General features: G+C 54.4%; 11 protein-coding genes across 11 annotated transcripts; 7 read left to right on the top strand and 4 right to left on the bottom strand.

The window, feature by feature from the left end:
* Positions 1-3,692: 3,692 nt before the first annotated feature.
* On the top strand, positions 3,693-5,666 carry IUM83_17123 (Interferon-induced GTP-binding protein Mx; the record flags this gene model as incomplete). The annotated part of the gene is made up of 2 exons (XM_067942054.1): positions 3,693-4,499; positions 4,713-5,666. The coding sequence occupies 2 exons, from the start codon at positions 3,693-3,695 to the stop codon at positions 5,664-5,666; spliced, it is 1,761 nt and encodes a 586-aa protein (XP_067792523.1).
* Positions 5,667-5,888: 222 nt separating this feature from the next.
* Positions 5,889-6,563, top strand: IUM83_17122 (Interferon-induced GTP-binding protein Mx; the record flags this gene model as incomplete). Its single annotated transcript, XM_067942053.1, has 1 exon — positions 5,889-6,563. The coding sequence occupies one exon, from the start codon at positions 5,889-5,891 to the stop codon at positions 6,561-6,563; it is 675 nt and encodes a 224-aa protein (XP_067792524.1).
* A 1,232-nt stretch (positions 6,564-7,795) lies between these two features.
* IUM83_17121 (uncharacterized protein) lies at positions 7,796-8,263 on the bottom strand (the record flags this gene model as incomplete). The annotated part of the gene is made up of 2 exons (XM_067942052.1): positions 7,796-8,044; positions 8,114-8,263. 2 exons carry the CDS (start codon positions 8,261-8,263, stop codon positions 7,796-7,798), a joined length of 399 nt encoding a protein of 132 aa, XP_067792521.1.
* Positions 8,264-8,383: 120 nt separating this feature from the next.
* Positions 8,384-9,244, top strand: IUM83_17120 (uncharacterized protein; the record flags this gene model as incomplete). Its single annotated transcript, XM_067942051.1, has 3 exons — positions 8,384-8,692; positions 8,757-8,945; positions 9,023-9,244. The coding sequence occupies 3 exons, from the start codon at positions 8,384-8,386 to the stop codon at positions 9,242-9,244; spliced, it is 720 nt and encodes a 239-aa protein (XP_067792522.1).
* Positions 9,245-9,404: 160 nt separating this feature from the next.
* Positions 9,405-10,319, top strand: IUM83_17119 (putative 3-oxo-5-alpha-steroid 4-dehydrogenase; the record flags this gene model as incomplete). The annotated part of the gene is made up of 1 exon (XM_067942050.1): positions 9,405-10,319. The coding sequence occupies one exon, from the start codon at positions 9,405-9,407 to the stop codon at positions 10,317-10,319; it is 915 nt and encodes a 304-aa protein (XP_067792461.1).
* Positions 10,320-11,815: 1,496 nt separating this feature from the next.
* Positions 11,816-13,588, bottom strand: IUM83_17118 (uncharacterized protein; the record flags this gene model as incomplete). The annotated part of the gene is made up of 6 exons (XM_067942049.1): positions 11,816-12,425; positions 12,489-12,745; positions 12,826-12,938; positions 13,012-13,135; positions 13,211-13,302; positions 13,375-13,588. The coding sequence occupies 6 exons, from the start codon at positions 13,586-13,588 to the stop codon at positions 11,816-11,818; spliced, it is 1,410 nt and encodes a 469-aa protein (XP_067792460.1).
* Positions 13,589-14,085: 497 nt separating this feature from the next.
* IUM83_17117 (uncharacterized protein) lies at positions 14,086-16,202 on the top strand (the record flags this gene model as incomplete). The annotated part of the gene is made up of 3 exons (XM_067942048.1): positions 14,086-14,636; positions 14,710-14,971; positions 15,033-16,202. The coding sequence occupies 3 exons, from the start codon at positions 14,086-14,088 to the stop codon at positions 16,200-16,202; spliced, it is 1,983 nt and encodes a 660-aa protein (XP_067792455.1).
* Positions 16,203-16,413: 211 nt separating this feature from the next.
* On the bottom strand, positions 16,414-17,856 carry IUM83_17116 (Adenylate cyclase type 10; the record flags this gene model as incomplete). Its single annotated transcript, XM_067942047.1, has 1 exon — positions 16,414-17,856. One exon carries the CDS (start codon positions 17,854-17,856, stop codon positions 16,414-16,416), a length of 1,443 nt encoding a protein of 480 aa, XP_067792454.1.
* Positions 17,857-21,124: 3,268 nt separating this feature from the next.
* On the top strand, positions 21,125-22,048 carry IUM83_17115 (RNA polymerase II elongator associated protein; the record flags this gene model as incomplete). Its single annotated transcript, XM_067942046.1, has 2 exons — positions 21,125-21,278; positions 21,360-22,048. 2 exons carry the CDS (start codon positions 21,125-21,127, stop codon positions 22,046-22,048), a joined length of 843 nt encoding a protein of 280 aa, XP_067792453.1.
* A 119-nt stretch (positions 22,049-22,167) lies between these two features.
* On the bottom strand, positions 22,168-23,498 carry IUM83_17114 (uncharacterized protein; the record flags this gene model as incomplete). The annotated part of the gene is made up of 2 exons (XM_067942045.1): positions 22,168-22,361; positions 22,430-23,498. 2 exons carry the CDS (start codon positions 23,496-23,498, stop codon positions 22,168-22,170), a joined length of 1,263 nt encoding a protein of 420 aa, XP_067792452.1.
* Positions 23,499-23,774: 276 nt separating this feature from the next.
* IUM83_17113 (uncharacterized protein) lies at positions 23,775-24,671 on the top strand (the record flags this gene model as incomplete). The annotated part of the gene is made up of 1 exon (XM_067942044.1): positions 23,775-24,671. The coding sequence occupies one exon, from the start codon at positions 23,775-23,777 to the stop codon at positions 24,669-24,671; it is 897 nt and encodes a 298-aa protein (XP_067792459.1).
* Positions 24,672-24,682: the final 11 nt, after the last annotated feature.

Here is a 24,682-nt window from a genome sequence, read left to right as displayed (position 1 = left end):
ACGCACTATAATAGCCTCTATTAGCGGCATAAAGCATAAACATGGATCGCTTTGGCAGCTGAGTTGTGATGTCCTGGGTTCCTGTTGTGTTGTGCTGTCCATTCCGTGCGAGCTAGTTTAATAATAAAAGGAGTGTATTTGCGAGAGGATAGGCAGACACTCACTGCCTTGACTAACGACACTGTGCGTGTGTTTTTATCATAGTGTTAACGCGTACTAAACCATTTCGCAGCCAGGGAAGCCAATGTTGTATCGACTGAACCAGCGTACGCAACCCGCTACAATCCCTTTGCCAGTTTGGATTCCCAGCGTTTGGTTGACCAACGGCGATCGACTTACTTTTATAGTGCTAGCTTCACGGCGCTGCACCACTCATCTGTCTGCCATCTTCCTTTGAGGCGGACGGGCCGATCTGCACTCCTCTCGCAAATACACTCCTTTTATTATTAAACTAGCTCGCACGGAATGGACAGCACAACACAACAGGAACCCAGGACATCACAACTCAGCTGCCAAAGCGATCCATGTTTATGATTTATGCCGCTAATAGAGGCTACTATAGTGCGTAGGCCGGCTTGTAGGCGGCGTTACTTCTTGCCCTTCTTGCCGCCCTTTTGCTTATCTGCAGTGACAAGAAGTACAATACAACCAGTAAGTTTTGTGTCCATCAACTCGAGCACCGCCAGTGCCTGGCACAGAGATCCGACAGCTCGACGTACCCTCCTTGGCGGGCTGCTCCTTCTTGCCGCCCTTGACATTGCCAGCATTCTTCTCGGCGGCGGGTTTCTCCTCCTCCTTAGCCTGCTGCTGCTTCTTGTCCTTGCGGCCCATTGCTGACGATGAGTGTGGTTCGGTTCTTGACGGGGTGCTTGAGGCGAAATCCAGAATGAGAGCGACAAAGAGATGCTTGGACTTCAGCTTTGGACGGTTTTCTACTGCTCTCCAAAGGGGCGCAGCCGTTTGCTATGCTTACTTTTTATATGCGACTTGTTGAAGTTTGTAGTGACTCGCATCAGACGCGAAGGATCTCATGTCAAGTGCATGGCACAGGTTGCAAGAGAAGCTCGCCTTCTTGTCGTGCTCTTATCACGAAACGGACGCGTTCTCGCAGTTGTCGAGATCCATTTATAACCGTCCTTGGTATCCTTGGTGGAGTGCCTGCCGTTCTCGTGGATCTGCCCATTCTGGATTTCGCCTCGATCACCTCAAACCAAGCCCCAGCCTCTCCACCAGCCATGGGCCGCAAGGACAAGAAGCAACAGCAAGCCAAGGAGGAGGAGAAGCCCGCCGCTGAGAAGAACGCCGGCAATGCCAAGGGCGGCAAGAAGGAGCAACCTGCCAAGGAGGGTACGTCGAGATGTCACTCCACCGCTACTTGTGTCCAGTCGATTGGCCCTGGCTCATTGTTTGCATTGTAATCTTACTTTATTGCTACAGAGAAGCAGAAGGGTGGTAAGAAGGGCAAGAAGTAATATCATACGGTCTATAGCGCGGCCATCGTCACTCTACTCGCTAGTCCCTAGCAACATAAAAACATAAAGACACTCTCAACAAGGATGATGTTGGCAACTCAGTCCGTGTGACACGAGTTTGCAATGTTTTTTTTTCTTTGTGAAAACGGACAGTGAATGCGTGACGGCTAGAGTGCGGCCGGTCGTAAGAACTCTAACCGCTTTGCTGTGCGCTTTCGCAGTGAATATCGATCCCAAAAAGATACTGAAGTATGAATTCATCTGTTGCCTATGCATATATATTTCTTTGGATATTTGATAAATATGCTACACAAGTGCCTACTTGTTCTCGATGATACGCTGAGCACATGGAAATGCTGGTTTGGAACAAACTGAAAGGCACCTGCCGTCCCTGTAGGTATGCTGTCGATATTCTCCGATCTCCAAGAAAATAAAATGTTGCCTACTTGCCCCGCTGAGCGACTGCGGTGCTGATGACAATTCGATTGGTGCATTCGTGCCTCTAAAAATTGCGAAACAATCCTTCAACCAACGCTATTTTGCAGCAAGGCGTTTCTAAATTGGAACTCGTCCACGAAACCTCTGCTTGCCCTCCACCTGCAGCTGCCAGGGGACTGCAGCTCTGCAGTGCATGCGCTCGCTTGATCATTCTCGAACTCGCCTCAAGCTCCACAAGCGAAACCTCCAAGAATCACCTCTCCGTCAAACATGGGCCGCAAGGACAAGAAGCAACAGCAGGCCAAGGAGGAGGAGAAGCCCGCTGCCAATGCCAAGGGAGGCAAGAAAGAACAGGCCCCCAAGGAAGGTGAGGAACCCTGCTGAGCACCCATGCAGTGTTCTTGTGCCATGGCTCATTGGAGCACAAACCAATCACTCACATTCTCCCTCGTTTTCATTAATCAGAGAAGCAGAAGGGAGGCAAGAAGGGCAAGAAGTAACCTCGCCGCGACCTCGCTCGTGCGATAGCAGGCCAACACCATTCTACACAATAGTACTAATGCCACTAGCACCATAAAATATCAACAGGATGGACTTGGCCAGTACTTCACGCTCCGCGCCGTTGTTGTGCGGTTCTTGTCTTGTGTTTGATCTGCACCAAATGCCGTCGACATCGCAGGAACATTGACCTTACTGGGTCCAACTTGCAAAGGCAACAGGACGCCGTTATAACTTCAAACTTTGACGCGAGCAATCGCAGCCACCACCTGAAGTTTGGCGGCCGATCGTTACTTGAAAATCTGGTTCGTGCGCGTACTGCACTGAAGCGCAGCATCCCTTCTCCGACGCCGTGTTACTGCTGGCCCTCGCATTGGCACGTCCTCAGTCCGTAGCTTGGGCATCGCTTGCTGAGAAGTTTGCCCTTACGGCACGTCTACAGGTTGGTGATGAATAGACGTGCATGCGACGCTGTCGCAGTGCGGTAACTGCACTCAGATAACGGTCTCGGTGCACAGGATACCCTCCCGCTGGTGCTGGCAGTTGAATGCTCGGTGTCAGATACCGAAGCGGAAAGCGCTGATTGGGTGGGCCACTTCAACTTGCGCTATTCTCAACCCAAGTTATTTTTTCTTCGGGTCGTTTCCCAACCGCCATACCCGTCCGAGAAAAGGCACCTCCGTCTTCGCGCTCGTGCCTGCTGCTTGAGATCGCCTCGATCCTCGAACTCGATCATTCTGGTTTTCGCCTCAAGCACCTCAAGCCAAGTTTCCACGCTCACACTCTCCGTCAACCATGGGCCGCAAGGACAAGAAGCAGCAGCAGGCCAAGGAGGAGGAGAAGCCCGCCGCCGAGAAGAACGCCGGCAACGCCAAGGGTGGCAAGAAGGAGCAACCCGCCAAGGAGGGTACGTCGCGCGGTCATTTCAGAGCCAAGCTGATGGTATCCTGAAACTCACTGTACTGTGTTTTGTGGTCACTACAGAGAAGCAGAAGGGTGGCAAGAAGGGCAAGAAGTAATCGCTCCTATTCTCTGCTCTTCTAGCTGTCAATCTAGAGAGTTCCGCTTCCACTGTATCGGCACAATAACTACAAACCGAAATATTACACAGCTGTGGAGCACTGCACCCTGTCTTATCTCTCCTCACTTCAAGTGTATATATGCCATATCGCAGGCCAAATCTGACTCTATTATGCCCGTCGATGGGGCAAATCTGACTACCTGTGCATAGATCAGACCGTTTGACGTCGTCACATGCGACCAGTACAGTAGCTCCTCATTGCGATGAGCTCCTCGCTCAAGCGGCCGGCCCAAGCTGCGGATGAGGCTCGCAATCAACCCAAGCCAAAGCTCTGCGATGCCTCGGGCATGCGAGTGGCCGCGCGTCTGGACATGACGACGCTGCCTCGGGCCGTGATGGAGTTGGTGCTGTCCTTCGCCGTCAAGAACGTGTCGGAGGCCAAGGTGCTGCCGACGAAGCGCAGGGGCTGGAGACGACTGGCGCGGCCGGACAAGACGCCGCTGGCCACAATAGCAGAGTGGCGCTTGGTCTGTCACTATTGGCGCGACCTGCTCGGGGAGATCCTGGCCCAGTACCAGCAGCGGACCGCCAAGCTCAACCTCTCGCACAAGTCCGAGCAGCAGCAGACAGCCATGCTGAAACTCGTGACCAGTGCTGGACCGAGAGTGATCGAGCTCCGAATCGCACTCTTCGGGCACACCACCAGGCGAGTCGGCGCCGATATGACTCAGGTGGTGGATTGGCCAGCACTGCTCAGTGCGTGTCCGAATTTGCAGCGCCTCGATGTCTCCAAGATGGCGTATCTTACGCGGCGGGATCTCGGGAAAGTGCTTGATACAGCCTCCAAGTATTGCTTGAAGATGAAGGCGATAGTGCTACCGCTGCCGATGAGGTGGAGCAAGCGCGCTCCGAAAATTGTGGGCGCGTACCGGAATGACATTGACGATGTCACTCTTGTCAAGCATCTTACAGCGGCACTGGAGCGGTGGTTCGTGCGCGGCCACTGTGGCGGTCTGCGGCAACTGGTAATTCCACACATCCCAGCGCTGTCGAACGAGTTCTTGACGGCGGTGAGCCGATTTTGCCCGAACGTGGAGATTTTGGACGGCTGGAAACTCACGTACGTTAGCGACGGATGGGGAGCTGTACTGTGCGACGAAGAGTGGCGAGTGTCTATCGACGTGTGGGAGAAATTTTGCGCTAACTGCTCCGACTTGCGCGAGTTTAACTGGGCCGTGGTCCCATTCGCCGACGCATTCTTCAAACCCTTCGGTGCCACCCAGAAATGCCGCCTCACAGATCTCGCGTTTGATTTTACTGACGCGTTCCTCAAGAGAAAACGGGCGTCGGGTACTATTAGCACTATCATGACGACGAGTAGCAACTTGGCTGAGCAGCTCATACGAGCGTGGTCTCTCCAAGCTGCAGTTCCAGTAGAAGCCGTGACGGAAGCAGAAATCGCGGCTCTCGACGATTCTTCTCGCCCGTACTCATCGGCTGGACTCTGCTCCCTGGTACGCGGCCTACCATTCCTGCGGTCATTCAAAGTGTTTCTGCATCCACGACACCGAATCGATCTCGACGTTTTCGACGACGAATTCTTGCAGCAGTTGTCGAAGTCCTCGCAGTACCTGGCCCATTTCAGTTTTGCCGAGGCGGGGAGGTACGGTGGGCCGCAAGCTCTGGAATGCGTCAGCGATCGAGGCCTGTTGTCGCTTGCAAGCATGACCCATCTCTCAGATATCTCGATCGCAGCATTGTCAAGCACGTCGGGCGCTGGAGTGTTCCCGTTTATCCAGCGCAAGTCGTCGATTATCCAGCAGCGCAACGTTAAGATCGGCGTGATGCGGGACTTCGATTCTATCATCCTGCCGCTTCTGAAGTTCGTGGCATCTGAGCCTGCTGGTACCTTCTCAGATCAGTCCTTCGCGCTCATGCTGGTGAACGTCGGCCATCTGCGTGATTTTACGCAGAAGACCTGTCGCCCACAAGAGTGGGAAGACCAACTTCAAAAGATTCAACTCCAAGTCGAATCCAACCACCCGACACTGCGCTTCCAGCTCACTCTGGAGCAGGAAAAGCCTCTGGGTACATTCGCGCTAACCAGCAACAAGTTCTTCATCTCGAAACTCGCAGTCTTCACCACGAACTGGAAATACCAGGACGTCATCGAAGGCACTTTCTACCGCGGAGATATCGCCATCTCGACGCCCTTCAACTGGATCGTCAAATGCTGATGCTTGTCAATCCAACAACACGGAGTAAATCAACTAGAAAAACTGTGCGTTCAAGGGAGAGAGGACACAACACAAGTAAACCAAAACAACCATAGTGCAGATTCCAAGTCAAAGTCGATGTAGCCATGTTCGTTTTCCGCAAAAATCATCATAATAAACAGCGTGTTCCTCTCCACCCATTGGCCCTTTTCTTTAAAATTCAAACCCGTGCAGATAATTGCCATGGAGCTGCTACCATTAGCGCTGCAGCGCGAGATCTGCTCGTTCGCGGCGGCGCCAGAGCTCATTCCGCACGACGTGGGCGGCCGCAGCGTCTCCCACTTCGCCGCACACTTGACCGAGCCGTCCACGCTGAATCTGCAGCGTTTGGCGTGCGTATGCCGCTCGTGGCGAGATATCGTCGCGGAATTCTGCGCGGAACACGAAGCCACGCGCGTGTTGACGCTAAACTTCACTACAGGCCACGAGCAGGAGCAGGAAAAGCAGATAATTAAACAGTTAATTAGTGGCAATAAGGGTGACCGACTACTGGACTTGAGGATCGTCATCACCGCCGAGAAGAGGGCTCTGTGGTGGGACCTGGACGCGCAGGGACAGACCCCGACGCCCGACCAAACGGAAGCGGCGGAGTCCGAGCTCTCCCAGTGGGTGGAGTGGAGACACATGCTCAAATTATGCCCCAATTTGCGCCGGCTGGACTTGACCGGGGTGCCGCTGCATCATCTAGCAATGGGGGACTTGCTGGACGCTGCGTCGATGTACTGCAAGCGTCTGGAGGCGTTGATACTGCCCAAGAAAGACCGGCTGTATGCAGATGCAGTGGCGGATAATATGGACTTTGTGTTCTGGAGACTGTATTCGGCGCTGGAGAGGTGGAGCGAAACTGCGGGGGATTGAGACAACTGACGGTGCCGACGAGGAGCGAGTTTGATCGCGAAGGCACGTCGAACGAGTTCTTGTCGACGGTGCAGAGGTTGTGTCCGAACCTGGAGTACCTGGATGGCTGGAAACGATCGTATCATGAAGGTTCGAGGTTGGTCGCGTGTGACGAGAGCTTATGTGTCTCGCGTGAGGTCTGGAAGACGTTCTGCAAGTCGTGCGTTGCGCTGCGCGAGTTCAGCTGGGTTGTGGTGCCGTTCTCTGATGAGTTCTTTCTGCCTTTCGGAGAAACTATAAAGCCGCTGCTGACGCGGCTGCAGTTGACGTACAACACTCGCGCACCGTTCCGTATCCGACGACATGAATATTCGACAGGTGGTTTGAACGTACTCCTTGCGGGCTGTCCGGCCTTGGAGCATTTGGACGTCGTTCTTCACCGTCTGCAACCGTGTGACGCGTTGATCTACCCGCAAATTGACGAAATGATTGACCCAGACGTGTTCAACGATGATTTCTTCCTGGCCCTGACGGATAATTGCCCACAGCTCCGTTCTTTAAGAATCCGCGAGCTGGGTTCCTCGACCACTGCCAGGAAAGGAAGCAGTGTCTGGACTTGTCACACTATCATGGATCGTGGGCTAGCAGCTCTGTGGCGCGCCCCAAACCTCGCTCATATTGACATCCAAGACGTTCGATGTTCCGCAGACGCGATCTTGGACTTCCTGACAACTGATGTCAACACTTCTGCTTGCAGTGTTCGATTTAGAGAGCTTGGTGGACATTTTGGCGAGGTGGTACAGGGAGTGCTGAATGACCTTGCGAAAGCGTCAAATCAAGACCTGTTGGTAAAAATGCCACTGTCAATTTCGCTTTCGAGCCGACGAGGTTACGTATTCGAGCGGTCTTGGCTCGTCGAGATGCAACAGGCTTTCCAGACAAAATATCCGAAAGGTGAGTTGCGCTTCGCCGTCTTCAGTTTGAAGAAGGACAAGGACACTGGCCTTCAATCTAGTACCAGCCGCAGCGTCGAGCAAGAAGCGATTGCGAAAATTCTGGCGCGCGCATGGATTAAGGGTGACGTTCTTCGCGTCGAGCGCCTCGTGTTATACAACGACGTGTCAGTACTAGACAAGCGAGTTCGAAAAGTTCTCGAGAACAGAATAACCCACGGCAGCTCGTGGATCGTGACTCAGTGAGCATGCGTTGTTGCTTTGTGTAAATTGTCTCGAGGCTCTGTGCCTCAGATGTATTCAATAAAAGTCGTGCTTATTGAGTCTCTCGTGTCGTTGCTGGCGGCGCTTGGCGCGGGCACTCGTCTTCTTGTGCACGTCGAAGACGTGGTCGTCCTTACGTGTGCCCATTTTGGCCGCCACAGCCACCATCCCGCCGTGTTTCTTGCGGATCGCCATCACCAGCGCCCCGTAGCCTAAATCTTTCAGCAGTTTCGTGTCTGGCATAGCTCCCTCCAGTCCGTTCTCCCTCGAAATGTTCCGGAGCTCCTGTAAATCCATTCAACGCCAGTCAGTCGTGGTACACCTCTGAATTATCGGAGACCAACGGTTTTTCACCTTGATGACGCTATTGAAGTCGCTCCAATCCTCGGTGCTACTATCGCTAGACAAACTGCGAGCACATGGGAGGTTGGGAATGGCTCCGGCATTGAGTTTGGACCCATTCCGGAGCTGCTGAAGACGTCGAGCCAACATCATCATGGACATCGTCGACGACGGCCACAATTTGTTTCGGTTTGTACATAGGTAAAACACTACATTATGTGTTGTACGTGGAATATGTGACGTGTGGGGGCACGTTGAAGCGACGTTAATGGATTTTACTCCATGGACGGCTATGCAGATTTGGTGGACGACCTGCTCGCGTTTCCGAGCGAAAACAAGGAGGAAGAGAGTGTTGTTGCTGGCGAAGAAGAGAATCCGCGGCCAGAAGCTTCAGCGCTAGATTTGGTGGTTGAGGGCGACGTGGAGGCATTGGCACAGCTGATGCAGGACGACCCGAATTTTGCCATCAATGCGCGCAACCCCAAGACTGGGAGGTCGCTGCTTCATGAAGCCTGTGCGAGAGGACAAATGGGGGTCGTTAAGTTTTTGCTACAGGAGACGGAGGCAGACTTGATGCTTCGGACGATGCTGGTGAGGGTGTGGAGCTTCGGCGTCAGATGTTGAAGCTCATTTCAACTAACATGTCATGCTGCAGGGCCGCTGCACGCCGCTTCACTTGGCGGTGACGAACAATTTCCGTCCCATTGTTTTCCTTCTGCTTAGTCACGGCGCGGACGCATCCACTCGCGATCGGTTCGCGTGCTCGCCGATGCACTACGTCAAGTCGCTCAGCGTGGCCAAGCTCCTCATCCAGCACGGTGGTAAAGTCCTCGACTACAACGCGGTATGCCTCCATTACTTTCCTGCACCAACTACGGCCCAAAGGCTCCTTATTGTGATGGCTTGTCTGCTGCTATGCAGAGGAAGAAGCACGCCGCCGAAAGCGTCAACGCGTACACCGACACCATCCGCAAGGACCTCAGCCTCAGCACCTCCGACCGAGATGCAGCGATGGAGGTCAACAAAGCCCTCGCAAAGTACCTGGAGAAGCAGGCCGAAGCGGAGTACCGGGTCAAGCTCGAGAGCTTGCGCCAACTGAAGAAGCAAACGAAAAGAGCAGGCAGCAAGCAGCTCTCGCCGTAAGGTAGCCATCTGATAATAGTCCCCCGCATAAAACTAGTCCCCCATCCCCAAATACTCAAAAGATTGCACCCTTTCGCTTGGAGCCACAGATGAGAAAATCGACGTCACTCGCCGGATCTTGCGCGTCATTCTCCAAAAAGTATCAGAGAGTATCAGGACGATGCAGGTCAAGGTGATCAAGGCCGGCAAGCGCGCCAAGGACTACGGCTCCGTGCAGGTGGCGGGCTCGGCCCCCACGGTGGCGCAGCTCAAGGCGGCCTTCGAGCAGCACGCACGCGTGTCGCGCTTCCGCCAGAGCCTCAAGCTGCAGCAGGCGGACGGCGCGCTCGTGGCGCTGGCGGACGACGCCAAGCTGCTGGTGGACTACGGCGTCAAGGACGGCTGCACGCTCGTGTTCCGCGACCTGGGCCCGCAGATCGGCTACCGCACCGTGTTCGTGGCCGAGTACTTGGGCCCGCTGCTCTTCGTGCTTGGCTACGCGCTGCGCCCCGCCTTCATCTACGGCGCGGACGCCGCCGCGCAGCCGCTGAGCCGCACGGCGCTGCTGGGCGTGGGCGCCTGGTCGCTGCACTTCCTCAAGCGCGAGTTCGAGACCTTCTTCGTGCACCGCTTCAGCCGCCCCACCATGCCGCTCTTCAACCTCTTCAAGAACTGCGTCTACTACTGGAGCTTCGGCGCCGTGGTGGGCTACCCGCTGTGCCACCCGCAGTACGCGGGCCCGACGTCGGACCTGCAGGTCCAGGCGGGCCTCGCGCTCATGGGAGTCTCCGAGCTCCTCAACCTGTGCGTGCACGTGCAGCTGCGCAACATGCGCCCGGCCGAGGGCTCCAAGCTGCGCCCCATCCCCAAGGGCCCGCTCTTTGCCCTCGTGTCGTGCCCCAACTACACGTTCGAGGTGCTGGGCTGGGTCGGCTTCTCGCTCTTCACGCAGGTGGCCGCCAGCTACGTGTTCACGGTGGTGGGCTTCCTGCAGATGGCCGACTGGGCGCTCAAGAAACACCGCGGGTACCTCAAGACCTACGGCGACGACTACAAGAAGCTGCGCCGCAAAGCCATCGTCCCCTTCATCCTGTAAGGAGAAGGCGCGAGCGGATGATGCCCACGTGAAAGGAGGAGTCGGTAGGTAGGTTTTTTCGCCGTGAGCTGCTGTTGTGACTTTTTAACCGATCACCAAAAAGCAACGAGTCAAAGTTTAGCTCCATTCTCGATTATGCTTCCTTGTTGCCCAAACGTTTTGCTATGCCGTCGTCGGAGGAGCTGATGGGGGAGCGGTGGGGCTTTTTGGCTCCCCTGTGCTCAGTGCTACGAAATAATTCACGTTTATTTGTTCGTCGGACTGCATGGTACGGGGGAACCAGGATGGGAGGAGGCCGACACAAAGGTACCAGTTCATCACACGCTTACGACACGACTTAATTAGGATTAGGAGTGCTGTATTTCGGTGCCCACCTTATCGACTTGTACAGCATTCGCAAGCGCACTCATGCCAGTCAACAGTATCGTGCGGCACTGGAAAGGATCGTCGACGGACAGCACCACGTTAAATTTCCAGTCACCAGTGCAAGTCGTTTTCCGAGTTGGATCTGTACGAGCGCTCAAGAAGGTTGGAGAAGCTGTCAAATGGTTATCGACTTGAGATACAAAAAGCTTAGACCTGACATTATGAACGCGATCGAGGGGTGTGAGCGTGTTCGAAGTTTCGGACCTTCACTACATGTACAAGTGAAGCCTGACTGCCAGTTGGAGCGACGAACTTGATACTAAAATCCGAAAAGTGGGCGCTCAATTTTTTGTTTTTGAATTGAGGATCATTGTCACTTAACTAGTACAGCTCAACTTTTGGCCAAATGCACTACGACATACTTCAAGTAATATGGCGTAGTGATACTATCAAGTTGAGAAGACTAACAAGGGTAATCCTTGTTTTGAGTTTATTTGACGGACATCGCCAACTTCGGGTCATCCGCTGTCGCAAAATTCATCTCAAGCATACTTTTCATCTGCAAAGTCATCTAAGACGATCTCCTTGCGTAGGCTTACTTGCTGCCCTAGCACCTCCGGTTGCTTAATCGCCATTTGCTCCGTGAGGTAGCGCAGTGTTGCTGGGTTGAGCATTGCGCGCTCGTGAGCTGGGGTGATTCCCTTCATCTGGCGATGACGAGAAGCGTGCGCATCGCTCAGAAGGTGAGATAGGTCGACTCGACCGTGGCCTGGCACATTGATACTAAGGGGGGATTTATCGTCAGGCTTTGCTTCTGCGACTCGTGAAGTCACAGGTGCTGGCAAAGGTTGGGCCGAAGCCTCTCCGTCCTCCTTTGGAGCTTCTTCGTCACAGAATGCCTCTTCCTTCTGCCTTTGCTTCTTAGCCAGCTTCTCTCGTCGCCTTTTCTCTTTGCGTTTGCGTAGTTCCTCCCTTCCTGTCGAGCCTTCTCCAATTCAAAACCAGTTCCAACCGCTTACGCTCCTGTTCGTGCTCTCGCGAAATACGCTCAAGAACGCTTTCCATCTCGATCTAGGAAGGCATATGAACAAGCAGGTTAGTTCGAGAAGAAAAATCAAGCAAGAAGTCGCTTACCATTTCAGTAGCGTCCGGACCAATTTTGAGCTCAAAAGTAGCGTCCAGCTGAGATGACGCTTGATCCAGCGTCGGGACTTGGTCTTCTGAGCGCGGTTCCGCACTATATACTTCAGCTTCACCTGATACGTCTTGTGGTGGCGCTTCTTCCCACGCTTTTGACTCGGCAGCCGTACCCGCCTCAGAGTATGGAACTTCTTGGGTAGATTCATTGCTAACAGCACTCCACGCATCTGCTGTTGGTAGAGTAGAGGCTCCAACTTCGCTCTCAAGACCAGGAACTTGGAACTCTTTGTTAATGTCATAGTAACCAACAGAAGGGGCTCCCAAACACTCTCCTTCGACACCGAATTGACGTAATAGAATGCCTGGGACGCTTCATCCCACACCTGCGTCCAGTAGCCTTCATCACGAGGCCCAGCGAGATGTTCTTGGATCTGGTTTTGCGTTCGAAGCTGCTCCGATTCAAGTAGCAGCCACTCCAACATCAGCGGGATGAGAGCTTCATCTTTCTCGTGAATCTGCGTGAAGATAAACGCCGATATGTCCCTCTCCTGGGCGACGAGGTCCTGCTTGTAGTGAACCTTCTCCTTTAGAAAGAGATATCTGCAACATGTCACCCATTAGCGCTCCAACCTGCCCTGATCTGAACAACAACAGAAATCTTACATGGTGTCCATTTGCTGCTGCGTCACACTTTCGAATTTGAAGCAGCGTGATTTCACGTCTTTTAGACGTTCGCCGATCGTTTCGATGTGTGTAAAGAGCCCCGCCAGCTCTTCTTCGGCAGCTTGCTCGGGCGTAGATAAGTCGTCGCCTAGTTCGTCTCGATCCACAGCTTCAGCCACAAGATTGAGCATTTGCTTCTTCATCTGAGCATTGGAATCCGCGATTCGCTGCGCGACCAGCAGGTCCACCTTGAACCTCTGTCAGTGGAAAGCAACGACACCAAGCAAATATTAGCTCTCAACTTCGAAACAATCAACAAGCGTCTCTCACGACGTACCTCTCGGATCAATGTTTTCTCCAGTTCTTGCATACGTCCGTCATCCTTCTCGTCTTCGCCGTCTTCTGCAGTATCCTTTGTTTCCGCTTTGGCTTCGTCAGGCGAATCCTTTGCTGTAAGTACAGACACATAACAGCCATGAATTTGCCTATCTGCGAGCTTGAGGTCATCTGCATGTATCCGCACCTTGATCAAACTCCTCTTCTGTAGCGACGCCACTTTCAGCCGGCGCAGCAGCCTGGCTCATTTGCACGAACGCTTCCGCCCAGGGAAGCCAGCTCGCCTCAGTCTCATCGAGCTGCCCTCTTGCCTGCGACACCACCATCCTGAATCAACCTTCCATCCTGTATAATAAACCCGTGCAAAGTCCCTACTAGCCGCTTACGTGGGCTTCGAGAATCGACCTCGCGATCGCCTCCTGCAGCGCCCACTCGGAGACCTCAGCGTTCCCACTGGCGGTGGTGTCGTACCCGACAGCTGCAAAATCCACCAAAACAATGAACCAAAGCACTGTCACCCGTCCACTTCAGCTGCAGCAGGCCACTGCACCTTGCTTCTCGGCCGCGTACTCGCTGATGCGCGAGTAGAAGGCGTCGAAGTCGTCGAACGTGAGCAGCGTCTGGATGCAGAAGCGCTTCTCGGTGGACAGCGCCGACTCGTGCTGGAGGTTGTCCTGGATGGCGTCCACTAGGTCCTGTCCGGAGCAGCCCAGGTCGCCCACCACCTTCTCCAGCAGCCGCTCCACGCGGTCCTTGAAGGCCATGAACGAGTCGAACTGCTCAAGCGAGTAGCTCCGCCATCTTCCCCTGCGGCTTGGCGTCCTCCGGGTCCGCCAGGAACCGCTTGTAGTGCGTCTCCAGGAAGTGCGTCACGGCGTCGCGCCACTCGCTGCCCTGCACGAACTGCGCCACCGCGTCCACTAGGAACCCCCTTGTCCGCCATGTTGTCAGATGCTCCTTGCGCCCTTTCAAGACGTCTTCGCTTGCCTAGATCCGTACTTTTACAGAATGTTTTTGTTTTGAAAGTTAACATACATGTTTGAACAACATTTGTTGGCATATGTTCACTTTGCGGGGAAATCTTTCCGATTGGATAACATGTCAGATAATATTTCCCTTGGCTTATAAAAAAAGCAGTCTGTTTTTCATTTTCACAAAACAGCTGGTGGAATCAGATATCGCATTAATAGCCAATCCGCGCTCAACTTGTGCGTACTTAAGTCCTTCGAACTTAACACTCGACGACTAGCTGAAAAAGGCGATGAAGAAGCTGCTCGCCCGGCACCGGCCGTCGCCCAGTTCGCAGGAGCCTCCGGCCGCCTCTTCGCCCGCGGGCCGCGCGCGCGCCGTATCCGTAGCCTCCGAGTTCTCCATGGACTTCCTGTCCGAGTCGCAGAAGCGCGGCGTGGCGGGCGTGGTCGCCTGCCTGCTGCCGGCCGTGACGGACGGCTCGCCCGAGCTCACGTGGTCCAAGGGCTTCCTGCGGCTGCTCATCGAGCACTTCGTGGGGCTCTCGAGCGCCCAAACCGAGGCCTATTTGCCCATTCTGACCTCCCGGTCGCTGCAGTTGACCCAAAAGGCGCACGAGCCGTCGTGCGCCACCCTAGAAGAGCTGGACCCGGCCCCATTCCTGGCCCTCATCGTGCCCGACCGAGAAGCCGCCGGGGGCCTCAAGCGCTGGGCCAAGAGGCTCACGCACAAGGCCAGACATGGACCCCTTAATAATAATAACACTAGTGGGGACGCCCCCTTCGAGGCCGAGGTGCTCACCACCGAGCACTTCCGCCTCGAAGTGGTCAAGCGCCTGCTCTGGTTCTCCGTCAAGAGCGTGGGCTACGACGCCCGCACGCGCACGCTGCTGCGCCGCCTGGTGCTGGCCATGCAGCTGCACTGGGGACGTGACCCGGGAGGAGGTCGAGATCGGCCAGACGCTGTTCGCCGAGGCCACGGCCATGCCGCTGGACAAGGTGGCGGCCAAGCCCAAGCTCTGGGGCGACTGGAAGCGCAACGCCGCCATCGGCGTAGCGGCGGTCACGGGGGGAGCGCTGCTGGCTGTCACCGGGGGGCTGGCGGCTCCGGCCATTGCGGCCAGCTTGACGGCGCTCGGGGGAGCAGGAGTGACTATTGGCGCCGCGGTGGGCTCGACGGTGGGGTGACGGCCACGACCGTGCTGTTTGGAACGGCGGGGCGGGTGTGATGGGGATGAAGGCAGACACCAGGACGAGAGGCGTGCATGACTTTAGCTTTGACCTTGTGTCAGCTGGTGACGGCATGAACGTGTACATCTGCGTGTCCGGGTGGCTGGATGACGAAGACCCGCCTGGGAGGGGATTTCGACGGGCGTGGGGGGATAGCAGGGAGTACTTGCGCGCGTTCTACAGACAGAGAAACCCGGAGAAGGTGGAGCAGGTGGACCAGGTCATGGATCGGTATAAAGGACGGGAGGATGAATTCTTCGCCATCTTGCGCCGCAAATATGGTATCGAGGCAGGCAGCCCGGAGAACGACCCATTGGGGATTGCGGATCTGTCGCGGATGTCGATAGCGGACCAAGATGCGCGATACAGCGATTTTACAAGTTTGAACAGTGACTCAAACGCGATTTCTAGCACCACGTCAACCGCAAGAACGAGTAGTGGCAGCGGCGGCTCAGTTTGGGAACTGGGAACAAAGCACGAACCGCTGCGTGCGTGGCGATGGAAGGACCGCTTCCCTCAGGGCGACCAGTACTGTCTGATGTGGGAGGAAGCAGGGCTACGGCGCTTTGGTAAATCAATGCGCACTTTTGCAGCCGAACAAGTTTCTCAATACGCGACGGCAGAGCTAGTCAAGTACACGGCTCTCGCAGCGTTGTTTGCTGCAGTGGCGATTCCGCGGGTCATTCTTCGACTTGCTGATATCATCGATAACGCCTGGACAGTTACTATGAATGCTGCAGACGCGTCTGGCAAATTGTTGGCTGATGCGTTGCGTCAGCGTGAGCAGGGCCTGCGTCCAGTTACGTTGATCGGATATGGCATGGGTGCCAGATTGATCTTCTCTTGTCTGAAAGAGTTGGCCAAGAGTGATTCCCTGGATGAGGCGTGCGGTATTGTGGAAAACGCTGTGCTGCTCGGTTCCCCCGTTCCCTTGTCTCAAGAAGATTGGACCAGCGCCCGTCGTGTAGTCTCTGGGAGGCTTATCAACGGGTACTCAGAGAAGGATTGGATGCTGGGCATCATGTACCGCTACCAGGGTTGGGCACTGAATTCTGCTGGAATCGCTCCTATCGATATTGCTGGTGTTGAGAACGTGGATCTGTCGGAAATTATCGGCGGACACCTTGAGTACAAGAGCAAAATTGGCGCTATCATGGATCTGCTCCAACTGGAGAGCTAAGCCACAGATAGGCTTTTATTATCGAGAACGCCGTTTTGGTCAACTTGAAGCAATACGCCACACCAAATGATGAATTTAAAGTTGCAGTTGTCAGGATTACAACAAGTTTGCTGGTGTTTGATCCGCTGTAAGTACGTCATATTTACATCGATACATTTGATAGCGGAACCAACTAAAGTTTTCGCATGACCTCAAAGAGATCCAAAACTTGTCATCGCTTGTCTTTCGTTTGTAGGCTTCTCTGGGCAAACCTTTGGATGTGGCGATGCATTTCATCTTCCTTCTTCTTAGTGTAGTTGATCTGCTTGATCAGAGCCGACGCCTTCCGCCGATAGAAGTTGATCTGGTCCAGAGCTTCCAGCGTTTGCTCGGCCTGGATACGATTCGATTTAGGCTTTGTTCTTAGTCGTTGTCGTCCCAGTGGGCCTGTTGATCGCAAACCGGACGGGAAGATGCTGTTGAAAGTAAATAAGCGCGGCATGCATCGAGCTTGAATGGTCTCCAAACCTTTCGAGTCTTTTCGAGCTGAAGGAACTGGGTCACCGATTGTGGACATTGGGAAACTTGTACGACGACTGCTGGTTAAGTTGCCAGAAGGCCGCCTTGGAAGCCCTTCGCGCTGGACATCATTCGAGTATTGGCGCAGGATGCTGCCCTTGCGGTTAAAGAAACGGGTAACATAGGACATGTGGGTGCTTGCCAGATTCAAGTCGTTGTTCTCGACTGCGATGGTGCCGCGGATGAACTCGATACGGCTCTTCAGCAAAATTGTATCCAACTCGCTAAGGTCTTTGATACGGGGGTGGGCATTCAGAATCTTGTTCGAGGTGTGCATGCATTCCTCTGCAAATCCCAGCTCCTTCGCCTCCATACCACCTTCAGCGGCAAGATAATACGCTTCTAGGGCCTCTTTCGGGTTGTCGGACTGGGAAAGATGATAACCAAGCAGAGCATAGTGCTGGTACGGCATTGGGCGAATAGTTGATGCAGTTTTGGGACTCTCTGCAGTAGCCATCAAGTTCGCTTCGGAAGACATGGAGCCTACCGTCGCAAGGGAGGGTGGAGTAAGCGAGTTTCGACCAGCCTTAGTGGCTGCATATCTGAGCCACTCGGCGTACAAACCGTGAAGAACTTTGCGCTGGGATGGCAGCATCGTGTCATACACCACAAGACGCATTTCTTCGGTATTGAAGAAGTACAATTTGTTGTGCGGGTCAATCGTCAGAAGCGCTTTCTCGCACGGGATGAGGCTGTCGCGCACTTGACGAAGTAACGAGACTTCCGACGTCGGCCGTGGAGCTTTGAGCTCAAGACCGCTATTCTCGCCCATGTTTTCATCTTGAAAGGTTGTCGACAAGAGTGTTAGGATGCCGTTTACCATCCTCTCTTCGCTTGGCTGTGGATTTATGCTGAGCAACCTTAGTGCTGTCTGCGCGAGTGCATCGAGGGAATCGACGATCGACATCACCCGAGCTCGAATATGCTGCGGCACCAGAGCATCCATCTCATCCAAGTCTTTGAGAATGACGAAGTTGTTGCTCTTTGACTCGATAGCGATGTATTTTGCGTCCAGCATGAAGTTCACCAGCTTGATTAGCGATCCCGGATTCCCTTCAGTTCTTTCAAACACGAAGTTCAGCACTTCTGTGTCCATGATCGTGATATGGTATTGCTGACACAAAACAGACTCGTATCTTGGTACGTGAAGCTGTCCATCTGACGCGTGTCAACATTCGGCAGACTCATAACAAGAGCCAGCAGTAATGATCTGGCGCTCGCCGTGTGCTTTGATATCCCACGAACAGTGAGCAAGAAGTATACGTTGGGCAATTCTTCGAGCACTTTAAGTACCAGGCTCAAACTCCGATTATCCATCCATTGAGCATCGTCGAACACCAGCATAATAGGCTTCGCAGCGCTCACCACTGCGATCATGGAGAATAGGACGTGTCGAAAGGACTTCAACACTCCTTCTCCCTTTTCAGCAGTAGATTCCGCCGGGGCTGTAATAGTATCTTCGTACGGGAACCAGTTGCGCAGTGCTTTCAGTGTCTCTTTCGTGACTTGCTGATGGATTAACAAGTAGTCGAGCACTGTAACCCGCTGGCCATTCGGTGATGATAGTTCGGGTTTGGTAATGTCAACAATGCGCTGAACAAAGTTACTATCAAGGTCAGCTTCGCTTTTAGGGTCACTGTTGTTCTCATCATGAGTTGTTAATGTGCTGGTTCGTGAAGTTCGCCCGTGTTGGCTCGATCGATGCCCCGTCAAGCTGTTGCTTCGGACTACCTCAAGCCCTGTGGAGTCTCCAACGCTGCTGGAAGTATTACGATTCAGCCCTGTTACATCGATGATCGGTAGCGAAACCTTGTTTTGTGAAAGTTTCACCATGACACCAGCCATAGCTTTAGCAATACCGCGCCATGCGTGAAAATCCACAGCAATGTCCATACTATCTCCGATTCCCTTAAAGCACCGCAATGAATGGCGCTGAACAACATGATTTATCAGCATAGTTTTACCTGTGCCGCTTTCACCGCACACGACCAGCGCTCGGTGAGATTCACTGCTGTGAGACTTTGGGGCCGAACCAAAGAGCGGCACCGCATCCAGAATATTGCTACACCTGTACGGTGCAGGATATGCGGTGTCTGACAAATTCGTGGCGAACACTTCGGTCGCATGAGAATATTGTTGGACAGGAAATACCTGGATCGGCTCAGTCTTCCCTTTCACTATCATTTCAATCGCATCACGAAAATGTATGGAGTCTTTAGTGTCTTTGCGTGTGCGATCGTCGCAGTAAATTTCTCCCACAGGCGCTGCTGCCATCAACCGTGCAGCCAGGTTAATAGAGTCACCAACAACGGCATACTCCGCACGAGCGCTGCTACCTACAGATCCACAAAACACAGAGCCTGTTGTCACTCTGTTCGAGAGTTGAGAACGTATCTGTCAGATAATACACACTGTCTGACAACTAAATCACACCAGGCGTACCCGATAGATGCCCTAACACCACTTTCCAGAACGTAAGACGCAAATTTAATACCCCGAAAACCTAGAAAACGAACGTACTGTTAGGTATCAATAGGCAATGACACTTTTTTGTGATAGTTTCTTACCATTATTTTCGTGAAAAAATGGGGGGAGGCCAATCACTACGATGGCGATTGCTCCTTTGTCGTCGATAACGAACTGACGCAACATACCCTGTGCTTTGTACGCGCATTCTTGAATAGTGCACAGGTTCTGGTGAATAGTTTGAAGCTGTTTCTGCTTGTCCTTAATCTCAATAACTCCTTCAAGTTTTACGAACGCGACAGTGACATTCAGACGACACGGACTGAGGGTGAGACCTTTTTGCAGGTGTGATACAATTGCCCCAGGCACGTAGCACCGAAGAAAAACGATCAAATCGGAGGTCGGTTCAAGCGGTGGGAATGTAGCACTTGTTCGATGCGCTACAGGTGCTGGTGAGTCTCTTGGAGCTTCAAGCACGAGATAGTTTCCACTTACATGACACACAATGTCCAGCTCAGGTAAAGTGCCAAACCGTGTCTCTAAAGCATTGAACGCCTCAGGCGAAAGCGCCAGCTGACCTTTCTTAGCGTTCTCCTCCGCAAAGCTCATTTGTCGATTGGCGTCACCACTCAGATAGAATTCCCACCGGTTGAGTACCCCACCAACGTGATTCCCCGTCATCTCGCTGACACCAATGCCCACGTGCATTCCAAGCAGCTTCAAATGAGAAGGTTCGCTGTCGTGTTCACCGACCGCTGCCTCCAGTGCGTGCAAGGCCTCTAACGCACAGCAAGCAGCGCGATATACCAGTTCTCCAGCTGGAGTTACTTTCCCTCGCGACGCCTCCGTCTCCCACATGACAATGAGCGCATCGCCTGCAAACTTGATAATATCGCCTCCATGTTTGAGAATCACGTCGATTACCGGCTTCAGACTTTGATTCAGCGCGGTAGTGAGCGTCTCCACGGCGATTCCTTGCGTCGCAGTCGAAGTTTTAGGGCCGTGGACGAAACTCATGCTGGAAGGAGACGAGAACTGAGCGCTGCTTTGTCGCCGCTGCCGCATCTTATCACTTGGACTGGATTCATCACCGTCACCTTCCAAACTAGCTTCATCGTCGTTTTTTCGCTGACGACTCTCGTTTTGAAGATAGTTCTCGTCGGGACGAGTGTTCTCGTCTTGACAGCTCTCGATAACCGGAGCTGAAGATGTTCGCGGCAGTAGGAATGCGAGACTTGGACACTTTTTGCACCTTTATGACGCTGCTACTGCGTGCGGCACTGGTTAGAGGTTGTTTGTTAACTGCTGGGCCTAACGTCACCGCTGACGGAGACGAGGGACTAGTACTGGGAGATGCAGCTGAACCAGAATTATTGTTACTGCTGTTGCTGTTGTGCGGATCCCTGCTTTGCCGTCGTTCGTCCTCACTGAGTCTGCTGCCGAGAGAAGAGAACCCCGAGATGTCGAAGAGCGCCACTGTGGCCAAGAACGAGCAGCTCTCGGGTCCTCGAGGCCGCTCGGGCTGGTTCAGGAAGCGGGAGACCACGATCTTGGGGACATGACGCAGCAGGACGGTGAGCTCGCTACCTGAGGAGGTCGGCATGTCACCTGCCGGTTCCAAAGGCAGCAAATGCTAGCACTGCAGGCAATTACGATCACTACAGTAGTCGCAAACGAGTCCAAGCTTTTGAGGCGGAACCTGGTGCCGATAAAGCTAAAATTACGGCCATCGCTTGTCCTACTTTGAGCGCGAGAAACGTCACGGAAAATCTAATGGAACTGAGATCACCAGGAACGGTTGCAAGTTCACTTCAACTTGCTCGATGGCTTCACCAATGCTGAAACATGGCTACATTACAGTGGCCAGATGGCTACACCATCTAAGTGCGCTTTTCATCATGCCGCTGGTCGTGGTGTGTGGGATTCCTGCGGCTGGCAAGACCACGGTCGCCACTGCGGTGGTGGATCATCTTCGAGGTCAATCAACACAGCAGGCGGTTGTGTGCATTTCGACCACCGCCGTCAATGTGGACAAAACGCGGGGCTATGCTGGTAACACTTCGTGACTGGAATGGGTGGTCGAGGGAGACTTGTCCTGCGTGGCACGAAAGGCTAATGAGTAGTTGGCTGCAGACAGCAGGGAGGAGAAGAACACCCGCAGCGCATTGAAAGCTGCAGTGGAGAAGGCGGTGAACGCCGAGACGATCGTGGTGCTGGACGCCCTCAACTACACGAAAGGAGAGCGCTACGAGCTCTTCTGCAAGGCCAAGGCCGAGAGCACCACCTACTGTGTGGTGTATGTGGACACCCCGGTGGAGGTGGCTTTGCAGCGTAACGCAGCGCGGGAGGGACGGTTTGACCCAAAGCTGCTTGAGGAGCTGGCGGATCGATTCGAGGTCCCCGTGGAGAAGAATCGATGGGACAGTCCGCTGTTCCGCTTGACGCCCGAGGACTTTGCTGCGGACGGAACAGGAGTGCCGCTGGATGCCATCACGGAAGCTGTTCGATTCGGGAAGACGGTGAAGGCGGGGCTCGCCACGAAAGCGGCTCCTGCTGCGGAAACGAGTTTTCTGCAGGCGCTGGATGAGGTCACTAGTGCTGTGGTGGAGGCTTTGTTGGCGCATCAACGGGATGCTGGAGTGGCTGACGGCCTGCGTGTTCCGCCGCATACTGTTAATAACGAACTCAGACTTACCAGACCGCTGTCCACGGCGGAAGCTCGGCGCCACCGCCGTCAGTACATCAAGATCACGCGTTTGCGGCCGTGCGCTGTTGCAGCGATTGGAGACCTCTTCGTCGAGTACCTGAACCAACAGGCTTAGGCATTAGAGCGGCATTGGTGCAGTGGAAACTCACTGGAATCTAAGGAATAAGCAAGAATTTCTACTGACTCGACCATCCTGCAGCATCAAACGTCATGTACTTGGCTATTCGCTTCTGGCTATTCGCTTCTCTCTAGCTCCGTGTAGTCGCTGTGTTCAACAAGACGCGTAAGTCGTGCCAGCTCGCAAGAGAGTGTCCCCATGAAAAGAAGCTGACACACAATCGCGAGGGCCTCGAAGAAAGCCTCTTGCACCGCAGTAAAGCCCAGTGGGTTCGGCCACACCCCATTAGCGCACAGGAAAAACAGCGCAACTAAAAGCAGTGGAGATCAGAGACTCGTCACAAAACGCAGGAGCGCGAAAATCAAAAGCAAAACTTACACAGGAATGTGGACGCGAGTCCGATGTTGAGCAGTAGGCGACCGAGCGTGTACGCCGTGAAGAAATCCAGCCGTCTCCACCGACGCAGAGAAATCCAAAACGAGCGTCGCCGCAGCACAGCCACAAGGCCGGACTTGCCATCACCACCCGCAGTGTCATCTTCATGCAGGATACTCTTCCTGGCAATCTGCACGGCGATCATTGTGGCCCACGCCGCGACGAAGAACGCGATCGTGAAGTTGATGTGTGCGTCGTGGTGCGTGCGCATGTCCATGACTGCCAGTCCGAACAGCGACACCGCAGCCGTCACCCCGGAAAGCAAACTCGCGTACCCCGCTGCCAAATGCTTGGAGGTCCTCCTCTCCTCGTAGTCATCACCTTCAACCTGCCTCCGCGGAGCCATCCGCAGACGCAGGTACCAGAAGAAGAGCACGACCGACGCGAAGATGAAGATGGCGGTGAGGCACATGCCCCCAGTGAAGGCGTAGCCCTCCGGCCGGAAGGTGGCGGCGTAAGAGAGCGTGGGAAAGTTTTCCGAGCAGCTGAAGTGCGTCGAGCAGGCCAGCAGCTCCGTGCCCACCATGGTGCAGATGCCCGTGAAGGGCACGAGCCACGCGATGTAGCCGAGGTTGTCGGTGCGCGCCATGTCCCCCAAAGTGTCCACCAGCGTCTTGGCAGTGGTAGTTCTTGATTGGTGGTAGTAGGCAACTTCAGCTGGACGTCCACTTTCTTGTTCGTCGGACGAATAGCGTCCTCCGATGTCGTCGTCCTCTTCGTAGTCGGAAGCGGATAAAGTCGATTCCGAGTCGGAAGAGCTGTCGAAGTCGTCCTCCTGGTCACTTGAGGACGCGTCGGAGGAGGAGATGGACCCTTCGGAGGACGCGTCGGAGGAGGCGATGGACCCTTCGGAATCAGAGTCTGAGTCGTTGGAGCTTGAGCTCACGGCGCCGTCGCTGTCGTCGTCGTCGTCCGAGGCCACGTACTTCCTTTGCCACGTCAGGTCGACGGGGGTACGGAGCTGCTCACTAGGGTTACGCTGCTCCAGCGGGATGGGTCGCACGGCGGCCATCGCTAGATGGCTACACTTTCTAGATGCGCGAACACGGCTAAATGCCAAGCTGTCGGTGCTCCATCCGGCAATACACGAGACTGCCGAGCATCAGCGACACCAGACACGAGACTGCCGAGCATCAGCGACACCAGAAATAACCAGCACAGCGACAACAAGGGTGGGGAGCATACGCTGTGTGCTCGAGAAGGAAGGGGTTACAATCGCGTAACCCTACCGTACCCCCGTATACGTCGCGAAACGACGCGAAGGCCACTTCAACTTCGACCGACCTCGATGATCGTGCCCACGCGCTTCGGCCTCAAGTACGCGCCGATCCCGACGCTGGCGCTGGAGTACGAGGACGACCTCAATGGCGTCGTGGATGCAACGGGCGACAATTCCCCGTCCCTGTATGTGTATCGAGACGGCGACGGTGCTGCGCCCCCCGCGCCAGTCAGGAAGCTGCACGTCGTGGAGCTGCCGATGCTCACGCACACGTCGGAGACGCAGCAGATCACGCGCCAATTGCAGCAGGACAACGGCCGCTTCTTGGCGCCGGACGTCGTGAGCGAGACGCAGCTGAAGCGGCTGCTGGATCGGCTGGTGCAGAACCTGCCGGACCCAGCTCCGACCATTTCGGATCAAGTCCGAATACCGTTGGTGGCGGCTACAACGAGAGAGAAGGAGAGCGAGCGGAGAGAGGACGCAGCGTCGGAGAGTGAGCTGGAGGAGAGCGTGATGGAGGAGTCCGTGATGGAGGACAGTGTGACGGAAAGCTCGGCGGCTGAAGCCTCGCGGTCGGACGAGCACGCAACGCCGGAACCGCGGGTGCTGTCGACGACGTTGGAGGTGAATGCGAACCGCGGCGCATTCGTATCAAGTCATGACGCTGGAAGTGATCGAGGAGGTGGCAGTGCGGGTGAGGAAGAAGAGGAAGCTCCTCCACCGATAGATAAGCCAGGTAGCCATGATGAAATGGAGGAATTGGACCATGAAAGTGATCATGAGGAGAAACCTGTCGGTGCAGCAACTTCAGAAGCTGAAAAGGAGGAACAGAGTGAAGGTGAAGCTGAGGAAGATGCGAAGAAGACCAAGGCGTTGAGAAGTGAGTCGGATGTGAGCGAGGAGGATGTTCAGTCCGAGGAGTTGGAATACTTTTCAGAGGATGGCAGTGACGAGGATTCTTTCTAATGCGCCTAATA

The sequence above is a fragment of the Phytophthora cinnamomi genome (assembly GCF_018691715.1).
Source record: "Phytophthora cinnamomi strain GKB4 chromosome Unknown Contig34, whole genome shotgun sequence".
In the NCBI taxonomy this organism is placed as follows: Eukaryota; Oomycota; class Peronosporomycetes; order Peronosporales; family Peronosporaceae; genus Phytophthora; species Phytophthora cinnamomi.
This window is presented reverse-complemented; position numbering and strand designations above follow the sequence as displayed.